Source organism: Dromiciops gliroides, chromosome 4 (assembly GCF_019393635.1).
Source record: "Dromiciops gliroides isolate mDroGli1 chromosome 4, mDroGli1.pri, whole genome shotgun sequence".
Lineage (NCBI taxonomy): Eukaryota > Metazoa > Chordata > Mammalia > Microbiotheria > Microbiotheriidae > Dromiciops > Dromiciops gliroides.
In genome coordinates, this window is record NC_057864.1 from 277,320,767 (window position 1) to 277,344,347 (window position 23,581).

The following is a 23,581-nucleotide window of genomic DNA, read 5'->3' on the forward strand; positions in this document are numbered from 1 at the left end:
GTTTAAAGTTGTTTTGTCTTTACAACAGTGTTATTATTGTATAAATTGTTCTCCTGGTTGTGTTCTTGTTTTAATTAATTTAGTTTTTCATTTGTGGAATAAAATTAGCATTTCTATAACAGTATAATAAGAAAGATGATTCCATGTGAAACTGCAAAGCTATTATGTACAACTTATTATTCCTTTTAAATATAATAAAGTTATGTAAATTTCTTTTTTCTTTTCTCCCCCCCATAGTTACCATTGGACACAGATGGTGTGTGTGTGTGTGTGTGTGTGTGTGTGTGTGTGTGTGTGTGTTGTAAAAAATTATTCTATACCTACTTCTATTTATCACTTCTTTCTCTTGATGTCTGCATTACTCTGAATCAGTTCATGCTAGTCTTCCCAGGTTTTTCTGACACATCCTTTTAGTCCTTTTCTTATGGCACAATAATATTCCATTACATTTGTATAAGATAATTTCTTTAACCATTCCCCAATTAAGAAACACCCTTAAGTTTTTGTTTTATTTTGTTACTACAAAAAATCTGCTGTTAACATTTTTGTACATATAGGACCTTTTCCTTTTCCTTTTTCTTTGGGGCATATTAATTTTATTATTATATTCCAAAGGTCAAAGGGTATTTACTGTTTAATGACTTTTGAGGGCCTAGTTCTAAATTGTTTTCCATAGTGGCTCTACCAATTCACAACTTTACCAATAGTACCTATTTTGCCTTAGTCCCTCTAGTAATTTTTATTTTCCCTTTTGTCATCTTTGCCAATCTCATAGATATGAGGTGGTACCTCAGCATTATTTTAATTAAATCACTTCTATTATATTATGCCTAGAAAATACATTCTAACCATAATTTATTGGATCTGCCAGGTGTTTTATCATCCTTATATATATTTTAGGCATGTAGTAGAATCCCAAATCTTGTTTTCAGATACCACCTTCTTTTTTTTTTTTTTAATTTGCAGGGCAATGAGGGTTAAGTGACCCTGGGGTCACACAACTAGTAAATGTCAGGTGCCTGAGGTTGGATTTGAATTTAGGTCCTCCTGAATCCGGGGCCAGTACTTTATCCACCCAGCTGCCCCCCCCGTAGATACCAGCCCTTTTTAGCTCAGCTGTTCACTTCCCAAATTATTTTTTCTCTTTTGCATCCCCTTTCTTTAATGGACAACAGTAATGAAAATTCGCTCTATGCCCCTTCATAATCTTTGAACAGTACCTTTTAGGTTCTTTCAAATTTTGGTGAGTTTTGACAAATTCTCTGTTATTTCTTGGATTCATCCCCTAAGAGGACAGCAGACCTCTTTCTGTTATTGTTGTGTTTGATAGAAAGTTGTACTTGATAAAAAAATTTCAGTATGTGGAGAATCACCAAGTACTATGGGTCTTTTTTCTCTGATTCTTTTTGGATGATCTCTCATCTGACTTCGGTGGTTTTATTGTATTATTCTTTGGAAGACAAGCAACTACTACCGCAGAGCTTCAGCTCCCTTCTCTTCAGGAAGCGCTTTGGATACCATTTTTGTTGTTGTTGTTGTTGTTGTTTTGTTGTTGTTTTGTTGTTGTTTTTTTTGTTTTTTTTTGCGGGGTAATGGGGGTTAAGTGACTTGCCCAGGGTCACACAGCTAGTAAGTGTCATGTGTCCGAGGCCGGATTTGAACTCAGGTACTCCTGAATCCAGGGCCGGTGCTTTATCCACTGTGCCACCTAGCCGCCCCCCAGCTAGATTTTTTTTGTTTTGGTTTTGTTTTTGCGGGGCAATAGGGATTAAGTGACTTGCCCAGGGTCACACAGCTTGTAAGTGTGAGAGGAGGGTTATTGAATTGTTACAGGCATTGACAGCCACACATGAATCCCAGACAATTAAGAGATTATTAATATATATCTTCTGCCCAGCAGACACTTTTTTTGTGTGGGGGGCAATGAGGGTTAAGTGACTTGCCCAGGGTCACACAGCTAATAAGTGTCAAGAGTCTGAGGCTGGATTTGAACTCAGGTACTCCTGAATCCAGGGCCAGTGCTTTATGCACTGCGCCACCTAGCTGCTCCCGATACCATTTTTTTTTATCTCTAACAACTTTGTTTTTCCTTCCCCATATCCTTTATATAGCACTCTTCTGGTCTCTAACACCTTTTACAAAGTTTAAGCACCTCTCCTTCACCTTAGATTCCCTCTTTCCCTTATTGACTCCTCTCTCACTTCCATTTCCTTTATGAACATTTCATTGTCCCTAACTGGATTGTTGAGTACTCCTCAAGTTACTCTTTTTTAGAAAGGGAGACCAGCATACACTTAGAATACAGATAGTAGACACTTGGATGTGTCAGAGATACAAATGTGGCACATTTCAACTGTACACTTTCTCTTGTGTCATTCCCTTAGCCCCTACTCCTGAAACCACATATGCCTTACTAAACACCAGCCTTAAATTTAGCTTCAACATTCACCTCCTCCGCTCTTAATTATGTACTGATAGAAGTCATACAGTTGTATTGATTGGGTCAGTATTCATGTTATCTAATCTGAATTGGTCTCTCACTATTGCAAGGCAAGTCTTTTATCCTTCCCAAAATGACTTAACAAAACTTTTTTTTGTTCAATTACATGTAAAGATATTTTGAGTTCCAAATTTTTCTCCTACCCTCCCTTTCTTCCCCCCTCCCGAAACCAGCAAGCAGTCTTATAAAAGTTATACATTACAATCATGTTAAACATTTCCACATTAGTCATGCCATAAGAGGAGAATCAGAACAAGAGGGAAAAAAACACAACAAAAAAGCACCAACAAAAGTGAAAATAGTATGCTTCAGTTTGCATTCAGACTCCATAGTTCTTTTTCTGAATGTGGAGAGCATTTTCCACCGCAAGTTTGTTGGCATTGTCTTGGATCATTGTATTGCTGAAAAGAGTTAAGTCTATCACAGTTGATCATCACACAGTGTTTTTGATAGATTTCATCAGCATCAGTTCATGTAAATCATTCCAAATTTTTCTGAAATCCTCTTACTCATTGTTTCTTTCTTTCTTTCTTTCTTTCTTTCTTTTTTTTGGTGAGGCAATTGGGGTTAAGTGACTTGCCCAGGGTCACACAGCTAGTAAGTGTTAAGTGTTTGAGGCCAGATTTGAACTCAGGTCCTCCTGACTCCAGGGCCAGTGCTCTATCCACTGCGCCATCTAGCTGCCCCATACCCATCGTTTCTTACAGCCCAGTAGTATTCCATTACATTAATATACCACAACTTGTTTAACCATTCCTCAATTGTTGGGCATCCCCTCAATTTCCAATTCTTTGCCACCACAAAAAAGAACAGCTATAAATATTTTTGTACATGCAGGTCCTTCCCCCCTCCTTTTTTTTTTTGGTGAGGCAATTGGGGTTAAGTGACTTGCCCAGGGTCACACAGGTGGTAAGTGTTAAGTGTCTGAGGTCAGATTTGAACTCGGGTCCTCCTGACTTCAGGGCCGGTGCTCTATTCACTGTGCCACCCAGCTGCCCCCAGTAATTTTTTTGTTTTTTGTTTTTTTTGGTGCTTTTTGGGTTTTTTTGTGGGCCAGTGGGGAGTAAGTGACTTGCCCAGGGTCACACAGCTAGCAAGTGTCAAGTGTCTGAGGCCGGATTTGAACTCAGGTCCTCCTGAATCCAAGGCTGGTACTTTATCCACTGCGCCACCTAGCTGCCCCTCCTTTTCCCTTTTTAATGATTTCTTTGGGATGTAGACCTAGTACTGGTATTGATTGCTAAGTCAAAGGGTATGCACAATTTTATAGCCTTTTGGGCATGGTTCCAAATTGCTCTCTGGAATGGTTGGATCGGTTCACAGCTCCAGTGTTCCAGTTTTCCCACATCTTCTCCAGCATTTATTATTTTCCTTTTTTGTCATATTAGCCAATTGGATAGATGTGAGGTGGTACCTTAGATTTTTCTAATCAGTAGTGATTAAGAACATTTTTTTCATATGGCTATAAATCGCTTTAATTTCTTCATCAGAAAACTGCCTGTTCATATCCTTTGACCATTTCTCGAATGACTTATATATTTGATTCTTTTCTCTATATATTTTAGATATGAGCACTTTATCAGAAACACTGGCTGTAAAAATTGTTTCCCAGCTTTCTGCTTTCCTTCTAATCTTGCATTGGTTTTGTTTGTGCAAAAGCTTTTTAACTATATGAACACAATTACAAAACACTTTTCACACAAAATCAGATCTAAACAAATGGAAAAATATAAATTGCTTATTGGTGGGCTATACTAATATAATAAAAATGACAATTCTACATAAATTAATTTACTTATTCAGTGCGATACCAAACTACCAAAAAATTATTTCATAGAGCTACAAAAAAACAAAAAACAAAAGGTCAAGAATATCAAGGGAATTAATGAAAAAAAAAATGCAAAGCAAGGTGGCCAATTTGTACCAGATCTTTATAAAGCAGCAACCATCAAAACTTTGGTACTGGATAAGAAGTAGAGAGGTGGATCAGTGGAACAGGTTAGGCACGCAAAACACAGCAGTAAATGAACATAGCAATCTCTTGTTTGATAAACCCAAACACTCTGGCCTCCAGGATAAGAACTCAACTATTTTAACAAAAATTGCTGGGAAAACTGGAAAATAGTATGGCAGAAACTAGGCATAGACCAACATCTTACACTATACACTGAAGTAAATCAAAATGATTACATGATCTACACATAATGGGTGATACCATAGGCAAATTAGAAAAGGAAGGAATGGTTTACTTGTCAGATCTATGGAGAGGGGAAGAATTTATGACCAAAGATGATATAGAGAACATTATGAAATGCAGAGTAGATCATTTTGACTACATTAAATTCAAAAAGTTTTTGCACAAACAAAACCAAATTGACTTTCTTATAGCATTTTCTAAAGCCTAGATTCTTAAACTGTGGGTTGTGTATTGGGTTGTGTAACTGAATGTGGGGATCATGAAAAATTTGGCAATGGTAAAAGGTTATGTATCCCTATTTTTATATACCTATGTAACTGGGGTTGCATAAAAATTTCTCAGGCAAAAAGGGCTTGGGAATTGAAAAAGTGACTCTAAAGTGACTGTTTCAACTCTTTTTCTCTCATCAAACCTTCCATAAAAGCCCCTCTGCTTTTCTCATGATTTATTGAGAAATTGCAGGCAGTCACTATGAACTCCCTTCCCCCACTTTATTCTGTATTCAAAACCCTTTGAAATAATCCCCTATTCTCTCTCCTCTGCTCCATTTTCTGAAAAGTTGGTCAAAGGCCAACAACTATTTCTGTCCTTTTATCCTATTCCCCTTCTGTCTTTTGACAATTTGCTTCTACAATCATCCTTTCTTGTCCCATCCCTTCCAAAGTCATCAATTATATTTTTAATAAATAAATTTTTATTGATGTCTTTTGGTTTTTTACCTATATTTCCCAATCTATCACTTCCCTACCACACACCTTCCCCCAGACTTTCAGAGAGCCGTCCCTTATAATAAACAATAAGAGGAAGAAGGAAAAGTTCAGTAAAACTCCAAAAATATCCAGAAAAGTCTGACATTATATGCAGTATTCTGCATCCATGGTAAAAAAAAAATCAGGACTCTGAGGCATTTTTTCATATGTTTTTTTGGATCAAATTTAGTAATTATAATTTTGTAGCCTTTAGTTTCATTCGTTTCATCATGATAGTTCTTTCCTTATACTTTGTTGCAGTCATTGTGTATATTGTTTGCCTAGATTATCCTTCACTGTCTATTCATATTCATCATATTAATTGGTTTTTATGGCATGGTATTTCCATTATATTCATGTGCCACAATTTGTTTAGCCATTCCCTAACTGATAGGCATCTGTTTCATATATTTGCCAGCACTAAAGTGTTGCTATAAATGTTTTGGTGTATGTATAACTTTTCTCTGTAATTGATCACTTTGGGGGGGGGTATATGCCTAGCAGTGGAATCCTGGATCACAATTGATGTGCATTTAGTCACTTTATTTGCGTAATTCCAAATTGTTTTCCACAATCATTGGACCACTTCATTGCTTTGTCAATAATCATTAGTGTACGTGCGTTTCTTCTGAGGGTGCCCCCTTGGTCTTTCTTGTTACTGAAGAAACTTTCTATGGTCCTCACCTTTCTCTGTCTGCTCATCTTGCCTTTCTTTTACTTGACTTTTAGCGCCTTAAAGTGGGGCACTATTTCCAGACTGCAGTATCCGAAGCTTCAGAAGTCCCAGGTGGTATGATTTAAGGAGGATCAGGTTCTTGACTCACCTGGCCTGTTCCCTGGTCCTTAGATGACCCCAGACCAACTTGCTAATCAACCAGCTTTGTGTGTTGTGGTTATTAGCTCTGATGAGCCTGTGCCCCTCCCCCACCTGGGCCACTACTACTCGAGCCTACCTCTTGGTTCTCAGCAGGGGTGTAAAATCCAAGTTCTGCCTTAGCACCAGCAGAGACCCCTATAGTCTCCCCCCTGCCCAGGGCTCAGCCCTCTCACCAGACTGTGAGCTTAGTTCCAGACATCACTGGTGCTTCAGCCGATTCAGTGGCTCTGGGGGTCCCCTTCTCTGGTGAGGCCTTCCTGGGACTGGATCTGTGTCAGGGTGACTGTGGGGTTGGGCTCAACTCCTGCATTAGCACAACAGCTCCCTCCTTCTGACCTTTCAAGTCATTCTTGGTTAGAAGATGATTTCAGCACATTCTTCTGTGAGTTTTGCTGCTCCAGACATTTTCCTATAGTGTTATTTGGAAGTTTTTTGGAGTGATCCTGTCATGAGTTCGGATGCTCACTGCCTTTCCTCCGCCATCTTGCCTTTTTTTTTTTTTTTTGGTGAGGCAATTGGGGTTAAGTGACTTAGGGCCACACCGCTAGTAAGTGTTAAGTGTCTAAGGCCAGATTTGAACCTAGGTCCTCCTGACTCCAGGGCCGGTGTTCCATCCACTGCGCCACCTAGGTGCCCCCTGTGTTTCTTATAACTTCTCCGATATTGACTGTTCCCATCTTTTGTCATCTTTGCCAATTTTCTTTGTGTGAGGTAAAACCTCAGTATTGCTTTGATTTGCATTTTTCATAATAGTGATTTGAAGTATTTTTTAAAATAGCGGTTAATAATTTGCAATTATTTTGCAAACTGTTCATCTCCTTTGACCACTTGCTTGGGGAATGGCTTTTGGTCTTATATTTTTCTAACAGTTGCCTGTATATATCTTATATATCATATTCTTATAATGCAAAGGTTTTTTTTTTTACCCCCCCCGTCATTTCCTTTTTTATCTTAGTTCCATTATTTTTTCCCCTAGAAAAAGCTTTCCAATTTCATGTAAACAAAATTATCTGTTTTATCTTATATAATTGTTTCTATCCCTTGTTTGATGAAGAATTCACCCCCCCTACTTCTATAACTGTGAAAATTATATGATCTCCTCTTCTAAAGGCATGATTTTTAATATTTAGGTCACATGCCTATTTTGAATTTATTGTGGTACATGGTATTATTAGATAGTGGTTTCAACCTAATTTCTGTCAGGTTCCATTCCAGTTTTCTCATTAATTCTTGTCAAAAAGGTTTTTGGTAATTTATATTTTGGGGTTTATTGAACTAGTGATATTTTAATAATTAAATCTTAGTCCTCAGGGGCAGCTAGGTGGTGCAGTGGATAAAGCACCAGCCCTGGATTCAGGAGGACCTGAGTTCACATCTGGCCCCAGACACTAGCTGTGTGACCGTGGACAAGTCACTTAACCCTCATTGCCCTGCCAAAAAGACAAAACAAAAACAAAAACAAAAAATCTTAGTCCTCTTCCTTCTTGACTTTGTGACCTTGTTTCTCCTGATTGATCTCCTGTCTGATTGCTCCTTAGTCTTCTTTGTTTTATTATTGTCCATGGTCCACTTCTTTTGTGTGGGTGTATCTCTCTGTGTTTTGTCTTGGCCCATTTCCTCTCCCCCACCCCCAGGCTTTTAGTGAACTCATGACTTTCCATAGATCCAACTATCATCTGTTTATGCAGATGATTTCCAGATCTGTGTATATAGGCCTTTTCCCTCTCTTGCTGCCTTCTTTTTTTTTTTTTTAAAGTGAGGCATTTGGGGTTAAGTGACTTGCCCAGGGTCACACAGCTAGTGAGTGTCAAGTGTCTGAGGCCAGATTTGAACTCGGGTACTCCTGAATCCAGGGCCAGTGCTTTATCCACTGCACCACCTAGCTGCCCCCTTTTGTCTTCTTTTTTAATCTTCATTTTTTATAATTTTGAGTTCTGAAGTATCTCCCCCTTCCCCTTCCCCCTCTTTGAAAAGGCAAGCAATTTGATAAATGTTATACATGTGTGGTCATGCAAAACATTTCCATATTAGTTATGTTGTGAAAGGGAACACAGACAAAAAAAAAGTTAAAAACCCCCCAAAACTCAGCTGTTTCAATCCGCATTCCAATTCCATTAATTCTTCCCTTGGAGGCAGGTAGCATTTTTTATCATAGATTCTTCAGAATTGTCTTGTATTGCAGAAAACAACTAAGTCATTTACAGTTGATCATTGTACATTATTGCTGTTACTGTGTGCAATGTTCTTCTGCTTCTGCTCACTTCACTTTGAATCAGTTCATATAAGGCTTTCCAGGTTTTTGTGAGAGCATCTTGCTCATCATTTCTTATAGCCTCTCTTGCTTCTTTGCCCCATCTCACCAATAGTCTTTTTCCAATTACTGTCTTGAAGCATCTTGAAGTTAATATGTTTGAAATAAAACTCATCCACCCCTTCCTCTTTTGTTTCTGTTGACGACACAATTTCCCTTGAATACTATAGTTGAATCAGGGAGGAAATGGGTTCAAATCTCTCTTCTGACTCTAACTTTGTGAGCCTAGGCAAGTCAATCAGACCTGTTGAGCCTTGGTTTTCTTATCTTTAAAAGAGATAATAAAAGCACCTTCCTTACCCAGTTGTTGTGACAAATGAGATGATTGTAATAATAGCACCAACCTTGCAGAGTTTTGTGACAAAGGAGATAAGTGTTTTGCAAATCTTAAAACACAATCTAATATGAATTAATACTATTTTCTAGTAACCCAGATTTAAAATCTGCTTATTCTGTCATTCTTACTCACATCCTTAAATCTAGTCAGTTGTCAAGTGCTGATATTTTCACATCTCTCAACATTCTCCCTTGTATTCAGTATTGACACTGAAGTGAGTAGAATTTGGATAGTTGGATTTGTGAAACAATAGCACAGAAGCAAGAATAAGAATGACACATGTGCAGTACAGTGAAGACATTGTCTTGACAGGAGCAGAGGGTGTATCATGAAGGAGTAAAAAATAAAGTTGGATATAGTAGAGCTAATTTTGTTTAAAAAGTCATTCATTATAGGTTTTTGAGCAGAGTAATGACATGATTAAAACGTTCAGGGAAGAATTAGTTTAGCAGTGATTTGTAGAGTAGAGTAGACTGGAAAGGCAAAGATTGGAGTGGAGGCAAGATAGTGGAGTAGCAGGATAAGTTAACTTCTCTTTGGAGAAATTCCTAGTAAAGTGTGGTTCTCTTGATGACTTGACACTTGTGAACTTGAATAGTTTAGTTCAGTGGCCATTAATGGATGTGTATGGGATATTAAAATACTAGATTTCCAGCATAATCTAAAGAGTTTACAGGTTCAGAATTTCTCTCAGGGGACTGGGAAAAGTTATCAGTGGATTGTTACTTAATGACTTGCTACCAATTCTAATAGTGTTGGAATGACTGACTGACTTTAGCATATTTAAGAACTTACTATGCACCTATATGTCCTAATGGGGGAGATAATACATATGGAAGGTTTTAGTTGCAAGTCAGATATAAAGGTTCAATGGTCTTTAGGGTACAGGGGTGAAGCCGCTTCTTTAATACCATTTCCCCTGATGAAATCCTATCTTTTTCTGATGTTGAACCATTTAACTGTGCCAACTTCTTTGGTGATAAGAACATTCTTTTTGGGATCTTAAGGAGCTGTGGTTATAGTACCTGCAGGAACAGTGACCAGGTTACATCTCCACAAGGCTTGCTTTTTAAGATGAAACATTAGGCTGGAGACACTGATATTCACAAAAGAAGGTGCTAGGCTGTTTCTGTTGTTTTGATCTAAGGGGAGGTGGTGGTTTGACCTGCGGGGTTCACCCTGTCTCCTATCTTCTTCCCGGGGTACCTGGCTACGTCAGTTAGGCTGGCATTCCTGCCCAGTGAGTGACACTTAATTGGCAATTGAACATGGTAGGCTCTTTTTCCAAAGGAGTTCTTCCCACAGATGCTGGTTATGAGGGCTTGACTGCAAACAGCACTGGAGGTCTGGGGGTGCTGTCATTCCTAGGGCTCTTGTATATTACTGGCAGTTGATCAGCAATTGTTGCTGATGGTGATGAGGAAGGCAATATTCTCTACAATAATTTCTGCCGTCAACAATGGAGATTATATGTTGACCCCAAGACTTAGGAAACAGTTTTCTCACAGTGTTTCTTATAATGAGGCTAATTAATCAGCTTTAGTAAGTCATTTTAAGAGTTGATAATTGTCATACCCAGCATGTCATTGTGTAAAGAAAAACAAAAATGCTAGAAATAAAAAAAAAAGAGATTCATAGATTTAGAACAACAAAACCTTCAGCAGCTATATAGTCTAATTTCCCCCCCTTTCCCCCCCTAATATACAGATTTCATGACAAAAAGGATGAGTCAAAGATGACTCCAAGGTTTAGATCCTGAATGATTGAGAATGGTAGCTTTCAACCTGGAGGTTCAACTGGAGGACACGCCTCCAGTACAATACAGCTTTTCATGCTTGATGAAAAAATATATCCATGTAGCATAGCAATTTGGTACCAGATTTTTTAACCATAATATTTTACAATTTTGAGTTCCAAAGGTATCAGTGTGTTGTCACTTTATTTCATAAAGATTCTACTTATTCTCTTTAGATTTTATATCTTTTCGTTTGTGAACTCTTACTGGTGGCTTGCATGGCATCTGTGGGTTTTCCTTAATGCTGGCCCTTTCTTCCATTCAGCCAAAAACCATTTGATTAATGGCAGAAATTCTGATTTGAAGAACTGTTCACTAATTTGTAAATTTTTTCTTTTTAGGAAGGGCCATTGAGACCTGTCCTTGAATACATTGATTTGGTTAGTAGCGATGATGAAGGACCTAGTACTTCTCATATTAATGTAAGTACATTGCATTTCATTTATGGCATTTTCTAGTTCTTCAGATAAAATGGCATTTTCGAAGAATAAGCACAGATCCAGTCATTGAACTAGTTAATACTTTCTTTACTTTGGATGATTCGGTGATAGAGACCTTCAGAGATTTGCCCACTCAGGTGGGCTATGAGAGAGTATACCCAGGATCTTCTCTTTTTTTCCCTTTTTTTTTTGGTGGGGCAGTGGGGGTTAAGTGACTTGCCCAAGGTCACACAGCTAGTGTCAAGTGTCTGAGGCTGGCAGGATCTTCTCTGGAAACTAACCTCCTACTTCTAGTTTTCCTCTGTTGTCCTCCAGTAAGGATATGAGAAAACTTCAAAATGATTAAGGTAAGTACTACCTGGAAGTCTTAAAGTTGGTGTGAATAAAGGGAAAAATGGAAAACTTCAAGCCTTTTGATTCCTATTGTTTTTCCTTATTGTTTTCATCAGACACTTTGTAAGACTGAGGCCTCCCATCCTAGAACATCAGAAATTATTTGAGGGGTGCAGGGGAACACATTCCACCTATTTTTTCTTGGTAAAGAGGAAAAGGACATAAGTATTCTTTAGGAAGTGAGGTTCCATAAATTGTTACGCATTCTCTAACAACTCGACTAGCCCAAAACCCTGTAACTCTCCCTTCCAAATATAAGTATTAGTTATCAGCTATGGCTCTTAATTATGTCACTCAGCCTCCACTATGGTAAAATAGACTAACAAGACCCAAGTGGTAACCTTGCCAGGTAGATTTTCAATAATGAACTATGGAAACAACCTATATCTTAGTCTTGGTTGTGTGTGTGTGTGTGTGTGTGTGTGTGTGTGTGTGTGTGTATGTATGTTTTGTTGTTATTGTTGTTGTTTTTGTGGGACAATGAAGGTTAAGTGACTTGCCCAGGTTACTGGCTAGTAAGCTAGTAAGTGTCAAGTGTCTGAGGCCAGATTTGAACTCCAGTCCTCCTGAATCTAGGGCCAGTGCTTTATCCACTGTGCCACCTAGCTGCCTCCAACCTTGTTCTTTAAAGCAGCTTCTCCTTCTTTTTTTTTTTTTTTTGGTGCCTTGAAAAGAGAACTATTGTGTGACCTGAATAAGTCATTTCACCTCTTTGAGCCTCATTTTCCTCATCCATAGAATGGAATGAATCTTCACTGCTTATACTACCTATTTCGTGTCATCACTGGGAAGAACATACCAACTAAATGTGAATTGTTAGTATCCTACAATAGTAGACAGAAAGCTTTCTGCTCTCATTTCTTCCAAAGAACTTAACAGCTGGCCACACCCTCCCTGCTCTTTTTTAACGGGGGATAAAAAGGAAAGCAAAAGTGGCCTGGAATAGTGGCAAGAGATATTTTATTTTAACTAGCCCCTTCCCCAGATAATCTTTTCTATCACCATTTCCCCCATTCTTAGCAAAGGAACTGTGGTGGTCTTTTGTTGTTGTTGTTGTTGTTTTTCTGGATGCCAGTGGCTTTTCTGCCTCACCTGTTCCAGCATGGAACTGACCTAGTGGTGGGCCAGGAAATTGCCTATTTTGATCTGTACTTGGCAAACAAAAAAATGTGATATGCAATATAGGCACAAACATATGCAGTCTAGCAGCATCTCTCTTTGTTCCTCCAGCCCTTCTCTTTAAGAGATAGGGCCCCTGGTTGACAGGCATGGGGGACCAAATCATATGAACTCCATAATCTCTTCACCAAGGGAATCTTTTAGTAGTAATAATTCTTTTTTGAGTTAAGTTCACTCACTGGACATATATCTCTTTATCTGAGATTTAATATAATGGTAAAAACTTTTTTCTCTTTGATTTTCTTTGTCAAGTGACTCTGCTAAAGCATGCTCCAATACAGAGTGCCATCCTCTTCAAGTGAGCTCCAGCTGTAGTAGTTCTCACTTCTATTAGACATAGCTGCTTCCACCACAGGAATTGTTATAGGAAACTATATTATTCATCCTCTCTCTGAGAGCCTCAAGAGCCAGAAAGTCAAGCAGGAAAGGAATTAAAAAATGGACTTAGCCCCACAACTAAGGCATCTGTCACTAGGTTATGAGGATTCTATCTTCCTTTCTGTACCTTATTTCACAAGAACCTTTAGATCCATTAGAAATCAAGGGGACTGGGATTGGAGATCTCATTCTCAAAAAGAACAAGATTCCTCTTGTGTATTTGGACACAAATGACTAAATTGTTCTGGATTATGAACTCAAGCTCAGAAGCAGTTTAAGTTTTCTATCTTTAAAGATGGAGAGAACTTTGGGTTTGCTGGAACATTACTTCTCATGGAGGAAAAACATTAAAAGAAATGAAAATTCAGACTTATTAAAAATTCCTTTACTGTGATGATGAGGGCTATTTATTTTCCTTTGTACCCTTTAAATTTTGCAAACCTGTTGAATAACGAGAATGGATCCAAGAATCTAAGGATGGTAGCTGTGTGACCTGAAGTCAAATTGTGGAAGTTGGAATTTGCCTTCAACAGGTGTTTGGATACCCTATCCTATCTTTTCTAAGAAACTTCATCAATCAGATCTTCAAGTATACTTCTGATGGCCTATCATCCTGCATTAACAAGGCACAGTATATATAAGTATATATGTATATACACACATTCATGCATACATACATACATATACCCTATGGTCAAGGACACTTGACTTTTCCAACATGACTTTTCAGCAGAGGACTTGATTGTAGAGATACTAGTGAACAACAAATAAAGGAACATGATCTTCAAGCTAGATTCTACTTCAAAAGAAATGGACGGCATGGGCTACAGGTTCTAATGAGGATGCTTTCATTGTGACATGTTCTATTAACTGTATGACCTGTGTGGCTTCATACTTTAAGAGGACATGGTACTGGATCCAGAGCTTTATTGAGACACAAAGAAACAAATCATTGGTGAGAGAATAAATGGAGGATGACTGCTGGTAACTTTGTAGTATCAGAGATGGAAAAAATTCCTTGACCTGTTCGAAGTTATAGATCACAAGTTTGGCTCTAACTTGTATTCTCTCCAAGGGAATACAAAAGATCTTACATGTAGCTTTTTTGATGGTACAATAAATACCATCATTATGGATATAGATGATGGTATTTGCCAAAGATGATTATGGTAAACTTTGTAGATTTATTTCTAGCAAACCTTCAATTCTCTTGTAACCATGATCATAAAGTACATCACAGGAGATTTAATATTAATGTCAAAATTGTCTATTACAGAGTTCCAGAACTACTATGGGCACAAGATCCCCAGGTTCAGGAAAATCCTCAGTGGAGATTCTAAACTCCTATCCTATTTCTCCATCTCAATTTTATGTAGGATTCTTAAGTAGGAATTTGCCTATAGAACATGGCACATTCCTGGCACAGTGGCACAGCTGATGTTTTAATTCTAAGTATAATATGGCTTAAGTATTAAATAGTTTGCTTTTGCCTAGATTTGGAACGAAATTCAGTGTTTAGAAGATTTACATTTTATGGTTTTTTGGGTTTTTTTTTCCCAGAGGAATCTGGGATAAGGATTCTATGATATTCTATTACTGTTAATTTCTGATCTCAAGGAAGTTCAAAGTACGCTAAATTCATAATGGTCTTTAGGAGGTAAAATTTTAGCATGACAAAAGAAAGGCTCAAAACATTATCTGTAGGAAATCTTTACATTCACAAACCTAGAAGATTATGTTTTATATCTGGAAATATCTAGCAGTCCATCTAGACCATAGAAAATCCTTTCACTTCCAAGTGACCAGTAGTTGAGCCCTGCTTCCTAGGTTTTCATGAAATACATCCCTGGTACCACAAGAGAGTCTATGTCTTGTTATGATCAGATTACTAAAGGTTCATCTCACTCTCCAATCCATGAAACTATTTTTGGAACTAAGACTCAATTTGAATCTTGCCAGAATAACCTGATTGCAATGATTGGATTTTAAGGGCTGAGTTTGATACTATCTTTATATATATTGTTAAGGGCTAAAATTCTAGCTAAACTGTCTAAAATATCCAATGAGTGGTCGCCAATAAATTATAAGCTTTAGCAAGAGTTAGACTTTTAAGCATTTATTAAGGAGAACAAGAATTTGGTAAAGAGAGAGAGAAAGGCCTATCTATTAAAGGGAGAGCGCATTTCTAGCTCCACTCTCCACCAGAGTCCCGAGGAAAAAAAAGGCCAGACCAAGCGCCAGTCTCTTCCTTCCTCCTCCCACTAGCCCACGTCACTTCTTGACACCAAAGAAAAGACTCCTGGTCTTGCCCTCAAAGACCTTCGCTTCATGGGTGGAACTCTTCTACAGTAGGTCTCCAGCAGGTGGCGTCATTCCAATCGTTACAATATAATGAAATTAGAATAGTTTTTATAATCCTAGTTGATTGTCATAAATGGTAGCCACTATCACTAAGGGGTGTATGTGTGTGTGTGTGTTTATGTGTTTATGAGAGAAAGTCATTAATGTGCTGTGTTCCATCAATTTCTCACTTATGAATAACATGATCTTTGCAAAGCTCTGTAACAGTAATCTCTCATCATTGGCTGCAAACTTCTTATAGTATGGACCTTTTAAAAGGAACCTGCTCCAGAAATAGCTATTTCCATTAGGCTGGATAACTCATTTACAGTCTCTATAAAACATATGGTGGTCACAGGGGCATACATTTGGGAACTCTGGAAATAAGGGATATTGTTCACAGCATTCAGGAATGCTGATCAGAAATATTAGAAATACATATTCTTTTTTTTTTTTTTTACATATAAGGTATTTTATTTTTTCCGTTACATGTAAAGATAGTTTTCAACTTTTGTTTATACAAGCTTTACATTTTCAGATTTTTCTCCCTCCCCTCCCTCCCCCCTCCCCTAGACAGCAGGTAATCTGATATAGGTTATATGTATATATCTATATACATATATCTATATATATCTATACACACACATATATATACACATAATAACATTAATCCTAAGAAATACATATTCTAAACAAGACTAAACCTGGTTTCAGTATTTAAAAATGGTATCATAGGAACATCTTTAAGGCCCAAACAAGGCCTATGGGTCTTGGAATGTGGATATTGATGTTTTACTAGTAAAATCTCACAATTGTGATAAAACTTCTCCAGATTAACTTCTTTGTAATGTTCCAGGTCAGCCTCTTTGCAAGTAAGAATAACCACAAGCTGCCACAGTTCTGCTAGCTATGTAGTTCTCTCTGGTCAGTGATTTACTTAAATAGTCAGGAATCTGGGTATGCCTTTGCTTTTAATTCTGTTAACTGACTTTAGTGCCCTTCCCCCCCCCCTTTTTTTTTTTTTGCAGGGCAATGAGGGTTAAGTGACTTGTCCAGGGTCACACAGCTAGTGTCAAGTGTCTGAGGGCAGATTTGAACTCAGGCCCTCCTGAATCCAGGGCCAGTGCTTTATCCCCTGTACTACCTACCTTCCCCTTTCTGTGCCTTCTTACTGGCTTCACTAAAGCTAATCATTTAGACTTTGTACAGTATCTCATCTCTTGTCCTAGCTACTGAGCAGATCCTGTATCCCACTCCCTGGGATTCTAATTCTCAGGGTCCCTTTTATCCAAGTAGAATGGGTTTTCTTTTTTTCCCCTAGGAATCAGAAAACCATCAAGATCTGTAGTTCTGTGTATCTATCTATCTATCTTGGCTTTTTCTCTATTTATTTAGAATTTTATTTCTCCCCCCAGTTAAATGTAAAAAACAATTTTAATGTCCATTTTTCAAACTTTGTGTTTGAAATTCTCTTCCTCCTTCCCCCCTCCCCAAGAATGCAAGCAATTCAATATGTTATACATGTGTAGTCATGCAAAACATTTACATATTAGTCAGGTTGTTAAAGAAAACAGACAAAAACTTAACAAAAAAAAACTAAAAAAATGCTTTAATATATTCAGACATCATCAGTTCTTTCTCTGGAGATGGATTTCATTTTTTATAAGTCCTTAAGAGTTGTCCTAGGATCATTGCATTGCTGATCATCTTACAATATTGCTGTTACTTTGCATAGTATATCTCACTTTGCATCAGCTCATGTAAGTCTTTCTAGGTTTTTCTGAGAGCATGCTGCTCATCATTTCTTATGGCATGATAGTGTTCCATCATAATCTCATCCCACAATTTATTTAGCCATTCTCCAATTGATGGGCATCTCCTCAATTTTGAATTCTTTGCACCAGAAAAGGGTTGCCATAGATATTTTTTATACATATAGGTCCTTTAACTTTTTGGTTTTTATCTCTTTTTTTGATACCAACCTAGTAGTGGTGTCAAAGAGTATACGTGGTTTTATAGCCCTTTGGCCACAGTTCCAAATTTTTCTGCAGAATGTTTGAATCACTTTACAACTCTACCAACAGTGCATTAATGTCTTATTTTCCCCATATCCCCTACAACATTTGTCATTTTCCTCTGCTGTCCTCTTATCCAATCCAGTAGGTATGAGGTAGTACCCCAGAATTGTTTTGACTTTCATATTTCTAATCAATAGTGAGTTAGAACATTTTTTTTATGTGTCTATCGGTAGCTTTCATTGCTTAATCTGAATATTTCAAGTCTTTTTGATCATCTATCAATTGGGGAATGGCTCTTATTTTAACAAATTTGACTCGTTTCTCTATGTGTATGAGAAATGAAACCTTTATCAGATAAACTTCAAAATTTTTTCATAGTTACTGTTGCTAACTGAATTTCCCTCTATCCTATTCCTTACCCATGTCATTTACTCTATTCTCTATCTCCTTTTACCCTATCCCTCCTCAAAAGTGTTTTGCTTCTGACTGTCCCCTCCCCCAATCTACCCTCCCTTCTATCACACTCTTCTCTCCCCCCACCATCCTGTTTCCCTCCTTCTTTCCTGCAGGGTAAGATAGATTACTATACCCAATTGAGTGTGTGTGTTATTCCTTCTTTGAGCCAATTCTTATGAGAGTAAGGTTCACTCACTCACCAGCACCTTCCCCATCTTCCCCTCTACTGTATAAGCTTTTTCTTGCTTCTTTTATGTGAGATATTTTACCTTATTCTGTCTTTCCCTTTTCCTTTCTCCCAGTGCATTCCTCTCACCCCTTAATTTTATTTTTTTAAAGATATCATCCCATCATATTCAACTCACACCTGTGCCCTCTGTTTAAATATACTCCATTCATATGTCCTAATAATGAAAAAGTTCTTTTGAGTTACAAGTATCATCTTGCCATGTAGGAATGTAAACAGTTTAACCTTTTAATATCCCTTATGATTTCTTTTTCCTTTTTAACTTTTTATGCTTCTTTGGAGTCTTGTATTTGAAAGTCAAATTTTCTATTCAGCTCAGGCCTTTTCATCAAGAATTCCTGAATCAAGTCCTCTTTCATTGAATTGCCATTTTTTCCCCCTGAAGGCTTATACTCAGTTTTGTTGGGTAGGCGATTCTTGGTTGTAATTCCAGTTCCTTTGCCCTGTGGAATATCATATTCCAAGTTCTCCAATCTTTTAATGTAGAAGCTGTTATATCTTGTGTTATCCTGAATGTGGCTCCACAATACTTGAATTGTTTCTTTCTGACTGCTTGCAATATTTTCTCCTTGACCCTCAGAGCTTTGATAACATATCCTCATTACCTTTTTTTTTTTTTGGTATTTATTTATATATTTAACATATAAGGTATTTTATTTTTTCCGTTACATGTAAAGATAGTTCTTAACTTTTGTTTATACAAGCTTTACAATTTTAGATTTTTCTCCCTCCCTCCCCCCTCCTCATTACCTTTTGAAAAAGGTAACATGTTTGTAGATACACTTCTCCAAAGATGCTCAGTTATCATATCTATACCTCAAAACTTCCTTTTTTTTGTAAAGCAACAGCATTGTTATTTTCATGTTACCAAAACAGCTTTTTCCTCTTCTTTCCTTTGAATTTAGATGGGTTCAGAAACTTAGAAATTAGAGTTAAACTTTTGTAGGCCGTTATGTGGGGATTGTAGTTGGTCAAAAAGTAAATATGTTTAAAGTGTTTATTGGACACTGTGTCCCATCACCCAAAGAGGGGCTCTACAAAATTAGCCTCTTAAGAATCTTAGATATATTTAAGAGAATTATATTTATGGTCCCTGCAGTTCCTTTAAAGGGATTATTTCATGACAGATATAAAATATATATCAAAACGGTTTGAGCTCTTGTACATACTGTGTGCAGAGATAATTTATATTGCCTTTTCAAGTTCTACCCAGTTAAGGGTTTAATGTAGTTTGAAATTCTTTAGTATTTATGTTAAACTCCATGGACTAAACTTTGATATTTCAGAATTTTCCTACAAGTCTTCCAAAGAATTGTTAGAACTAGTTTTTCTTTCACTATATTACTATCATACATGATCTGCCTTAAGAGTCCTGTTTAACTTAGGATTTGGTGTTTTTTCTCATTTACTTATAATAGTTCCTTTTAATTGGTGCAGTTATCTGCACATTCAAGGCAGCTTTTAAAAAATATCAGTGTACAAGTTGTCTAACTCATTTACTTGGTTTACAAGCTTAACATTATCCTCTATTAGGCTAATAAAGTCTTGAATTGTTATATTATTGGTGAGTTGCTTTATTTGCTTACTAAGGGGGAAAAATAGAAATTTAGGGGGGAAAAGTTTGCCAGAAAGAAAATTGTTTTGAGATTATGAAATCTTATTTATCCTATAATTCTGTTTTACTCATATGAGGCACTTTGTAAGGACTGCATCTTTTTGACCACTTAGACTAATAAGTACTAAACAGCACCCATAATTTGTTACATGGTACTTTAGTGTGACATGAACTTGCTGATGTATTTTCCAAGCAGCTAAATTCATTTAGGGCAACCTGGATGATTCTGTAAATAAGAGGTTGAACTGATGATTTTTTAAAATCCAGATTAGATGTTTAATGATTTTTCAGCCTGAATGACTATAGTAAAATGACAATCATTCAATTAGAATTTCTATTAACAAGGTTGAAATTATAGCCTTCAGCTTTGTAGAAACAAGCTAACGATATTGGTAGTACCATAAAAGACATTTTAATGTCTTAATAAAGCACCATCTCCTCCAGATATTTAATCTCCTGTTTCTTGTCTTTGAAACATATTTTTCTGTGACTTAGTTCTAACCAATGGTTATTTTATACAAATACTTTTGTTTCATTTAGATTATATATGTCATATCTACTTTTCCATATTCATTATATATCATTGTCCTAATTATCTGAATAAAATGGGGTTATAAATGAATTGTAATACTTCACCTCTTGTAACTAATGTATTGGTCACTGTTCAACACAAATCTTTTTGCAATTTTTTCAGATTTACAAAGGCTTTTCAACAGTTTAAAATTTCCTTTTGTGGAATTTTTCTTCTCCTGTGATGAATCCTTAGGCTATTTATATTGTCTCTCATGAGCAGGGATGCTATTTTATATTTTCCTGTTTTTTTCATTTGCTGAACTTTGTAATGATGAGGCATTCTATTTACTTCTTTGGTTGTATCTACTATTCTTTTTTTTATATTGTCTACAGTTACTTTATTTATTTTTTATTTTATTTTATTTTTTTTTGGTGAGGCAATTGGGGTTAAGTGACTTGCCCAGGGTCACACAGCTAGTAAGTGTTGAGTGTCTGAGGTCGGATTTGAACTCAGGTATTCCTGAATCCAGGGCCAGTGCTTTATCCACTATGCCACCTAGCCGCCCCTATATCTACTATTTTTGTCACATCTATCCCTCATGAAAAATAGCATCTAGTTTCCATGGTATATTTACTGGAGTTGTGATTCTTTCTACAGCATTCAACAACTCATCTTTTGCTTTCATTGTCAATATCTATCGCTCAAAGGGGCCTGTTGATAGTAATGTTTTGGGGATTCATATAGCTTCCCAAAATATAAAACTTTGCTAATTATGTGGCCTTAAAATGTTTGTTTGTTTTCAGGGCAATGAGGGTTAAGTAACTTGCCCAGGGTCACACAGCTAGTAAGTGTCAAGTGTCTGAGGCTGGCTTTGAACTCAGGTCCTCCTGAATCCAGAGCTAGTGCTTTATCCACTACGCCACCTAGCTGCCCCATGTGGCCTTAAAATGAATGGATTTTGAGCTCTGCTTTCTCTTTGTCCCTTGCTATTGGCAGAGGTGTTGATGTATATATGTTCTATATAAGTAAGAATAAAATGATTTTAATTCCATCAGAAATTGAATGTTTAAAAATTTATACTAACTTCTTCGTATTGCCATAGGAGCCAGTTATTGGTAGAATTTATTCCTACCGACACTGTATTTTTACATTAAATGTTATCACATAGTTGTTAGAAAATGGAGCAATTCTTTCATATCATGACTTTATCCTTTTTTTTTTTTTAAGTGAGACAATTGGGGTTAAGTGACTTGCCCAGGGTCACACAGCTAGTAAGTGTTAAGTGTCTGAGGCTGGATTTGAACTCAGGTATTCCTGACTCCAGGGCCAGTGATCTATCCGACTTTATCCATTTTTAGCCAATAAGGATATGCAATTTTACAGATTTTCGTTTTGCTTTACTGATTTTGTTTAGCCAAGTATATAAGTTAAATGGTATTTTGGATTTTAATGACTACTGACAAAGTTTTGTATCAGTCATCTTCTTTCAGGACTTTCAAGAAGTTCATTGTGCTTGCCCAGGTCTTCTAAGGTTCCAAATGATTGATTATCTTAAGTTGGTAAGCACAGTAAATAGTTTACTTTTAGAGGTATGTATCCTAATTATATTTAGTTCATAAAATGCTTCATGTATTATGGTGTCATATATTATTTAGGGGGTTGCTGTAAATAGCCCATAAATTATAGGTTAGCTGTTATTTGAGAAAACTGTCATCATAATGGACTAATATTATTTTCCTCTTTTAATAATCCTGGACTTTCCCTTTTTCTTCATTAATTATCACAATGTATCAGTCATGATGTTAAATAATAGAGGACATAATTAATTTACTTCTTAGGAGTTTATCTTCATAGTAGACACCTTGTTATGTCTTCATTTTGGTATGGAAAAGCCTTTTTATGTCAGGTAACAAGGTTAATATGATTATGATGACACAATCATACATTTTCTCTGATTCCTAAATGCAGTTCTTTAAGGGTTTTTTTTTGTCTTTTTTATGTATTGTAATTATTTTGTCAAACTTTGTAATGTTAACTCAATAACTAAAAAAACCTTTGAGCCATAACTTTTTAAGAGTTTTATCAACCTCTTAGTAGCTCTGTATATGTAAATAACCTTACAGAGTTGCTTGTAGTTGGTTATGCAGCTATTTTAAGAACATTACAGCACTGTGCTCTATTCAAGACTACCTACACTATGTTGCTCCTTTGTGGTAGAGAGAATATTTCCAGTGTTTCTATTGGGGCATTCTTTTCCATTATTTAACACATGCATATTCATTTTCCATAATATCCAAAACAAAAATTCAGTTATACATTATGGGAGAAGTAAAGTACTTGCACCTGAAGTAAAATACTTATATTTAAAGTATTTAGTCAGCATTTTAACATAATGCTATTGCTTGGAAGAGTCTGGAAGCCACACCATTGTGGGAGGCAATAACTTAATAACTTTTTTTTATCTGCAATCATCTTTTTTTACTATACTACATTATGGAAATGCTTGTCTTATTCCATAAATTAAAAATATAAAGTTGGCATGTGACAAATGCTTATCCCTTTCCCCCAATGCCTCACTACTATGCCATAGGTTTGGTTTTTTTAAGCATTTTATTATTTTCCAGTTACGTATAAGGATAGTTTTCAACATTTGTTTTCATAGGATGTTTAGTTCCAAATTTTTCTGCCCCCCCTCCCTTCCCTCTCCCCTCCCCAAGACAGAAAACAATCTGATATAGGATATATATGTGCAATCACATTGAACATATTTCTATTAGTCATCTTGTGAAAGAAGAATCAGAGCACAAGGGAAAAACCTCAAAAAAGAAGGGAAAAAAACCAGCCCCAAAGTAGAAACAGTATGGTTCAATCTGCATTCATAATCCACAGTTCTTTTTTCTGGATGTTGAGAACACTCTCTATCATGAGTTCTTTGAAATTGTCTTGGATTGTTGCACTGCTGAGAGGAACCAAGTCTATCACCATTGTTCATCACATAATGTTGGTGTTATTATGTAAAATGTTCTCCTGGTTCTGCTCCTCTCAGTCAGCATCAGTACATGTAAGTCCTTCCAGGTTTCTCTGGACTCCTCCTGCTCATCATTTCTTACAGCACAATAGTATTCCATTACATTCATATACCACAACTTGTTTAGCCATTTCCCTATTGATGGGCATTCCCTCGATTTCCAATTCTTTGCCACCACAAAGAGAGCTGCTATAAATATGTGGGTCC

The 23,581-nt window shown here is 36.7% G+C and overlaps 1 protein-coding gene across 3 annotated transcripts in view; it reads left to right on the forward strand.

Moving 5' to 3' along the window:
* Positions 1-23,581, forward strand: part of ZNF451 (zinc finger protein 451) — a 115,263-nt gene that overhangs the window by 22,809 nt on the left and 68,873 nt on the right. For all 3 annotated transcript variants that reach the window (XM_044004459.1, XM_044004460.1, XM_044004461.1), the window contains exon 3: positions 11,108-11,188. In XM_044004459.1, the coding sequence (XP_043860394.1) occupies positions 11,108-11,188 (81 nt within the window). The remainder of the gene's footprint in view (positions 1-11,107; positions 11,189-23,581) is intronic.